Genomic DNA, 8,474 nt, shown 5'->3' on the forward strand with positions numbered 1-8,474 from the left:
GCGCCTTCACAGCTTTTATCACTGCTGGAGTCCTAATAGACCGAGGGCGACCACTGCTTGACCTGTCATCTACACTAGAGTCTTCATTGTATCGTTTGATGGTACGATAAACGAATCTTTTGGTTATATTCAAATTTTTCAGTATGTTAAAAATTTGAATTGGCGCGTAACCGCAACGATGCAACGCAATAACTGCAACACGGTCTTCTTTAAGCGTCCACTCCATATTTAAAAATGAGTAAATTTCTAAATGTATACTATTTTTATTTTCATGAACAATTCGAAATTCGAATTCAATAAACTTTTTTGTGGCCAGCATTCTAAAAGAAAAGTTTTTACTGTGTGACAATACTTATGACCTGACTAGGTATATATGTGTGTGTGTGTGTCAAATACACGACTGTGTGTGTAATGTTTTTTTATTGATTTAATGTATTATTAATGCATAATTTAAAAAAAAATTGCATTCTGCGCTCCTTCTCCATATTCTCTGTAAGTGTGGGAAATTTCATACTCCTCCGTCCACGCAATTTTCGTAAAAAGGGGTACAAAGTTTTTGCTTCACGTATTAATATATTATAGATTTTGTAGTAAAAATATAAATCATGTATGTATTTTATACAATATCACATGTATAAGAACTTATGAGAACATAATGACACAAGAAATAATGTGCTCCTAGGTCCTATACTCTGCTAAGCGGATTGTTTCACCGTCCACCATCATATATTGTACTATTTTTTTCAGAATGTAAAAATCCTTCGAGGTCTGTACGAGTCCTTTGAGGACGTTGATCTGGTTGTTGGTGGGTCTTTGGAGCGGAATGTACCTGGAGCACAGGCTGGTCCGACATTCCTCTGCATCCTGACCGAGCAATTTTATAGAACAAGGGTCGGAGATAGATACTTCTTCGAAAACGGTGCCGACCGTGATACTGCTTTTACTCCAAGTGAGCTCCAAAAAATCGTTTTTATTATTGAACTTTTTTATTTACTACTAGCTGACCCGGCAGACTTCGTAGTGCCTCGATCGATAAATAAAATACCTAAGCTTTTGTATAAAATAAACTTAAAACCAACAAAAGGAATCCGTCCGACGGGGGACACATCAAAGGGAAAACATAATTGCTATTTTTATTACATTCCGAGAATTTTCATATTTATCTACTTTTTAAACCTTCTCTGGACTTCCACAAATAATTCAAGACCAAAATTAGCCAAATCGGTCCAGCCGTTCTTGAGTTTTAGCGAGACTAACGTACAGCAATTCATTTTTATATATGTAGATTTGTTGTCTCACATATAATTTCTTCTATATTTTTCGCTTATAATAGAATTACATCCAACATTAAACAATCTTTAATCTTAAATTTACAATAATTTTACTGCGTAACCCAATTATTTTTAAGTACCAGATTGATTAATAAGATTTGTTTGTTTGTTTGTTTGTTTGTTTGTTTTCAATTCAACATTATGGTCAATAAAGGTCAATTAGAAACTATACGAAGCGGTGCATCGATGGCACGCTTGCTCTGCGACAACGCTGACGGAATCAACTTAATGCAACCGAGGGCTTTCCAGCAGATATCGCCCGGGTAAGTAAAAAATAAATATCGAATAGCCGATAAAATTAACACTTTTTTCTAAGGATCCCAACAAGTATTAGCGAATAAATTGCGCGAATCGTAATAAAAATCCTCAAAATACTTATTCTGGCCACAAATACTGTTACAAAGGAAAACAAAAAAAATTGTATGGCAAATAACATTTATTACTTTTACAGGGTGTTAGTTTAATACATTAATATAAAATAATTTAAAGTATAAAAAGCTTATTCGAAGTGGTCTCCATTGGCTGCAATACGGTCCTTTAAACGTTGAGGCCAGTTATCAATAGAAGCATGTACTCTTTCCATGGGAACATTTTTCACTGCCAATCGTACGGACTGTTTTAGGGACTCCAAATTATCATGGCGTTTAGAGCAAGCCGTACTCTCTAAAACTGACCATAAATCATAATCCAGCGGATTAAGATCGGGACTAGACGACGGCCAGTCTTCAGCTCTGATGAAGTCCGAAACGTTCGTTTCCAACCAAGACTGCGTAGACCGAGCTTTATGACCTGGCGCCGAGTCTTGCTGGAAGGACCATTCTTGATTATTGAACATGGTGTTGTTAAGAGGCTTCACTACCTTCTCAATAATGGTATCTTGATACACTTGTGCTGATGTTTTGATACCTTTTTCACAAAAATATGGCCCAGTCACTCCTTCATAGCTAATACCCCACCAAACCATCACTGAAGTCGGATAGTGCCCACGTTGCACTCTGTCGACTAATTGGGAAGCTTCCTTAGAGCATTGAGCATAAATACGGTCTTTTTGTTTGTTAAAATATTGCTCAATTATAAAAAAAATCTCATCCGTAAACAAAAAATTTCTATGACCTCCCTTTGCGTAACGCTTCAGTAGTTGTTTTGACTTTACCAAACTATTTTCTCTTTTAAATTATTAGTAAAGAAATGACCAGTACGTCTCTTATAGGCTGCAAGTCCTAAGTCATCTTTTAAAATACGCGACATGGTTCTAGGTGCTATCTTCATCTCCCGAGATAAAATCTTTTACTTTCGGACAGGATTTCTTCGAATTCTTTCCCTTACTGCTTTGACCACCTTTTTCGTACGAACACTACGTGGACGGCCAGATCTTTTTCTGTCATAAACAGAGGAGGTCTCATTGCACCTATTAATAGCCCGGTACACAAACATTTTACTAATACCAAGCGTATGGAGAGTTTTAAACTTATTTACTTACTTTACTTTGTGTAATACAATTACAGCGATTCGGTTCTCTTTATCACCCCACTCCATTTTAATATCGCAAAATATTGTAGAATGTATTGGCGCCAAAATGAGAAAACTCAATGAGCAATAATATAAAAATGACAAATTCCAAATTCAAATGTAATATTTTGTTTATTTTTAATTGTAACAGTATTTATGGCGAGACTAAGTATATTTTGTGTAATTATTGGTGGCGGGGCGAATGAGTGAAATAGCTCACGACCCATCTGATATTAAGGGTTTTTGAAGCACACATCACCAAATTATAACCGTAACAGCAGTCCTACCTTTCAAACTGGAAACTTTAACTGATTTGTGGCAGAAATAGGCAGAATGGAGATTTGGAGCGCACACGGGTATGTTAATATGTACAATGCGCCCTAACATCAGTAATTATGATAATTATGTTTTCGGAGGCTTTTATTATAATTTCATGGTATTATTCCATCATCGAGGTCATTTGTGAACATGAATTAATATAAATATTTTCTTAGAAAAGTTGGTACTTTTTGTGCGAGATTTGAACTCTGACAGACTTGCATCAATCGATACGAGTACACTTACGTAAATGCTTTAAGCCACGACAACTTTATATTTTATCATTAATTTCATTACAAATTACACATAATTAATCAAATGGGTTAACTTGTAAATCTTCTTCGTATATGCTATTCTACTACATACTCATTTTTGTATTAAAAATTCTTCTTCTTCTTACGAATCGAGTCTTTAAATTATAGAGTTCTTTTTTTTTTTCAGGAATCAAGTAGTATCCTGCGATGACTTACCCGCCGTGGACCTTAGCTTATGGCAGGATGCAAGTGGATTATTTAAATAAATATATAACTTAAGTTCTAAGTTCAGGCTAATGTAAAGAACGAAATGAAGTCAGGATAGTACTTTTATTGTTATTCTTAATAGTTATAGTTTTATCGGCTACTGACCCTCCAAAAGATAAAAAAGATTATCTAGAGTGACCAGTCAGTATTTACCCATTTCTATCAGATCTTTTTATGGATCATTGAAATAGTAAGCTTTAGACTCACCTACGATTTTGATGTCCAATATTATCAGAGTTATGTTTATTCATGTGCAGTAGAAATAGATTTCGAAAATATTACATTCCATTTAAACTAAATATATGTTATTAATACGTAAAATCCATTAGAATTAGTTAAGTTAGTTAGTTTTGAATTAAGTGTAAAAATAACGTTTTTTTTATATGCTACCATATTAGCGTCATCCTTATGTTTGCATCGTTCTGCTTGGTACGGGATATCTCTGAAACACTTTTCTGTTTGCTATATTCCGCCAGTATAATCTATATTCAACAGCACGAAAAGAAAAATTCTAAACTGACGCTCTTGAATTCTTTCGTTCCTTGCTGTGTCATAAAATTAAAAAAATATATATATATCATGTGTGACTCATCCTTACGATTCAGTAAAAATAAAGTTATGCGCTTTCCACACACATTGAGTACTAATTCCTATCTTTACACTCTGTGTCTCTAGTATCTAGTTATCACTATGATACACGGCGATGGGGGCAGTATTATGCTCTAAAAGACTGCCTTCTAATGGGGGACTTCGATCTCTCGTCCCGAGGTAGCGTCGATCACGCCATGAAATTTAAGAGCTCCGGTAACCATATAACCTTGAGGTTATCTTTCTGCTTAAAAATAAATTGAATCGTATTTTAGAGCATGTACAGCGTACCCAATTATAATAGTTTCAATATGTAATAATTTCGGTGGCAATTTATCAAAATAATCTCGGCAGTGGTGCTCAAATTTACGTATTAGGATTATGTAAAACAAATATTGTATTGAAACAGATAAACCTTTGATCGATAATAATTGTGCCGGGCTTATACGACACATAATGTCTTTTTACATTATATTTGATAAGTTTTCGTTCGGTAACGTGACTAAAAAAATGGAGACGATGCCTAATTTTTGGCTCCGAAAATCTTCTTGATTCTGCGGTGGAACTACTTAGCCTTACTTGATTGTTTAGTTAATTCGTTCAAGGACCGATTATTCCATAGCGTACGCATATGTACGCAAATGTACATGAATAATTTAGAATATGTAAATACAATTAAACGTGAATGTTATTGTATTTAAATATAATTTAAATTTTGTCTAAGTCAATTTATATGTGTCTTAATACTGCCTATTGAAAACGTTTGGCAGAGTAGATTTTATTTCACTTCCATAAAATAAACATTACGAACACATTTAAAAGAATATAAAAATACTACGGACTATTTAAATTATATGAGAAGGAGGTACATATTTTGATAAGAACCTGAATTTACTTTGATACTGTTGTGTCTAAATAAAATAATTAAGTAAATATTGTAAGTAATATAAATTAGTATCATTGTACAATACGTAAATATAAATTTATCCGTGTTAAACATAATGATAAATTAATAAAAAGATAATAATTTTAATCCTTTTTATTGATTAAATTTGTTTTATTTCACTTTCGTTGTTGAATATTTAATAATAATACTTGATACACCCCGTGCAGTTAGTTAGGGTGATCTCGTATTTTATTCACTTTTTTTATTTTTTATTTCAATTTTATGCAGTCGAGTATAGACCCTACTAGATGGTGAGTGGTTACCGCCGCTTATGGACATCAGCAATGCTAGAGCCAGCAACAAGCCGCTATCTATCTTTAAGTACTCACTGCAAGCTCGTTTGAAAAAGGACACTTCGTAGCACTCGGAGGAGGAGAGTTCATTTCAAAGCTGGATGGTAACTGCCGAGAAAATATATCTGGAAACGCGCTGTGGATGAATGCAATGGTTGTAAGTAATAATATGAATGAATTCTGCTCCGATGGCGGGCGGTGCGATTGTAAAAACGAGATGATGGGATCATTCCAAACAATTCCACAGACCACTCCCCATGGAATACGGTAATAAAAATACGGTAGTAAAATACAGAGAGAACCGAACTCCCTCTGCAGACCCAGAGGTTCCATACGATCCGTGAGAAAGGGATTGTCAACAACCCGAACGGTTTTTTTTTCTACTGAGTCAAATGGAAAAAGCTTGCATTTGGGAGCCCCCGCACAGAGGTGGGAGCAGTACTCTTAGGGAGGCCTGTACTTTGTGAAACAAAAGTATTTGTTCAGGCGTGATGTATTGCTACACTCTGTTGAGGAGTCCCAGCATTTGTGACGCAAGCTTGGCTTTGCACTCCCAATGACTCCGATATTAGACATCGCTCGAAGCGGTTTTTCCTAAGTATACAATACTCGACAGTACTCGAGGAAGGTTGCAAAGAAACTCTTTGCGGCCCTATAACAATAGGGTCCTTCTTTGTAGTGAACGCGCAAACCTATATCTTCAGCTCGGAAATTCGCCCTAGAGAGTTTTTCCACTTCAGATAAAAGTTTTGATAATTTCTCAAGAGACGGAACACCCGCCGAACTTCATTTTCTGGCGTCTTTCCATGCCCTGTATGTGAACGGCATGAGGCATACAGCATTCCTACTAGCATATATTATAGGGACAGCTCAGAAGAAGGAACAAACAATTATAATCCATGAATCCCTGAAGCGTCTTTAAGTCGGTCCGTAGCGACGTCAGGATCAGCAGAAGAAAAGCAGAGCCAACATGGGTGCGATACGTAAAATTCACGCATCGCAATCTGCTAACTTTTTTTTTTTTTTTTTTTCCTACCTAAGCTGAGAGCCTTGAGAGGCTATATCAGCGTAACCCTAACTTTTGTAGGTGAGCTCACGGGGCTCAAACCTGATGACGTTGCTAACACGAACCCTAGCAAGAGCCGTGCTTCGCAGAATCTACCACCGGATCGGAAACGCGACCCACTGAGAAGATCCGGCGAGAAACTCAGTGGGCTGTGTCTGAGAGTTAATTTACTCGTCGAGCCCTTCGTCGCAAGCGACGGGTTTGACGAGAACGGTGACCGGTGCTTGAAGTACCTAGAAGCACCGTTAGTGGATCGGGAGGATCCGAGATGACGTGTTTTGGGCGACGTCGACTGCTTTCCATTCTGTCCGCAGGATCGGGAATGTAGTTACCGGCGGCCACGATGAGAGGGTTCTCGTGTCGTGCCGCTTTATCGAAGTGGCGCATTGACGCCGACTGCATATACTTACTGGTGGACTCTAAGTCCAGGTCGTCATGGAGGTCGACGTTCCTGACGAACCACGGGGCTCCGACGGCTATCCTGCAAAAACGGGATTGAATGATTTGGAATGACTTTAAGTGAGTGCGGGCCGCGTGAGCGAACACTACACTTGCATAGGTCATGACGGGGCGTATGCAAGTTTTGTAGAGTGTCACCTTATTTCTAAGGGACATTTTACTTCGCCTACATATCATCGGGTAGAGACGTCCTAGAATGAAGGCGGCACGGTCGCGTACCGTCTTGATGTGGGGGCGGAATGTCATCCTACTGTCGAGGGTGACGCCTAAATATTTGACCTTCGGGGCCCACGGTATGGGCTGGTCGAACATCGTGATTGGGCGAACGGCGGGGGCGGAGGTGTTGACGCGCCTAGTCGGGAGGGGGATGCTCAGCGTGGTGTTCGGAGGGCGACCCCTTTTGAAGAGCACCGCTGTGCTTTTCGTGGGGTTGATGTCGATGCGCCACTTCCGGAACCACTGTCCCATGGTGGTAGCTGCGGTCTGAAGTCGTCGATGAAGCAACGCCTTCTTCCTACACGAGTAGTAGATGACGGTGTCATCGGCGAAGAGCGCCAGATGGGTCTCCGGAGACCGGGGTATATCATTGATATACAAACTAAATAGTAACGGGGAGAGGGCGGAGCCTTGCGGGACTCCGGCTGTGACGTGACGGGGCCGGGAACGCGTTCCCTCGACTCGATATCGGAACGAACGGTTCGACAAGTAGTCTCGTATGATGAGCACGAGTCTGTCTGGCACTCCCATGTTATACAGTTTGTATATCAAACCGTTGTGCCAGACTTTGTCGAACGCCTTCGCTATATCGAAGAAGAGGGCTCCTGTCGGAATGAGTTTCCGCCTGTTCAGCCCTAGTAAGATGTGCTCCGTGAGGCGGTGCACTTGATGGACGCACGAGTGTCTGGCGCGGAAAAGCTAACTTATACTGCAAAACTCTTATATACCCGATCGTCGTTCGACAACCAGAACGAGAAAGTGGTATGGCAGCATGTATACGGATTACCGCACGACAGGATTTTACACATTTTAGTAGGGACCACCGGATTCAGGTACTGACCGACGATCTGGTAGCAGTGATCGTTTCACTAGACTTCCTTATACCCCCGTTAAAGAGGAAAGGGAAGGAATAGAACTGGCTCTTCAAACCAAACACCGGAACACAGCTAGGCTATTTGGCGGGTACTCCTAGTTGGAGGGTCGCTAGCCAGTCGGACAAGGTCCAACTATCTGTTATGTTTTCGGCCCTCGTTAGGTACCACCCAGGGGGGTGAGGTCATTCGTAGGGTATCGCGGGTTAAGCTCGCCGAGGCGGACAGCACCTACCTCCAAAACAAACTCGTTGGAGATCTATAATATACTTGTGTATTTATAGCACTTAAAGTTTCATTTATTTTTCTGTTAACTAACCAAGAGAATTACAGCTCTGAATAGAATCGTCGTAAC

At 39.2% G+C, this 8,474-nt stretch overlaps 1 protein-coding gene across 2 annotated transcripts in view; it reads left to right on the forward strand.

Annotated features, from left to right (window-relative positions):
- The window catches only part of LOC101746811 (peroxidase), an 84,311-nt gene extending 78,993 nt beyond the window's left edge, over nt 1-5,318 (forward strand). For both annotated transcript variants that reach the window (XM_021350898.3, XM_012694251.4), the window contains 3 exons: nt 748-949; nt 1,486-1,594; nt 3,600-5,318. In XM_021350898.3, coding sequence (XP_021206573.2) covers nt 748-949; nt 1,486-1,594; nt 3,600-3,678 — 390 coding nt within the window. In that variant the 3' untranslated portion in view covers nt 3,679-5,318. The remainder of the gene's footprint in view (nt 1-747; nt 950-1,485; nt 1,595-3,599) is intronic.
- The last annotated feature ends 3,156 nt before the right edge of the window (nt 5,319-8,474 follow it).

Source organism: Bombyx mori, chromosome 6, assembly GCF_030269925.1.
Source record: "Bombyx mori chromosome 6, ASM3026992v2".
Classification (NCBI taxonomy): domain Eukaryota; kingdom Metazoa; phylum Arthropoda; class Insecta; order Lepidoptera; family Bombycidae; genus Bombyx; species Bombyx mori.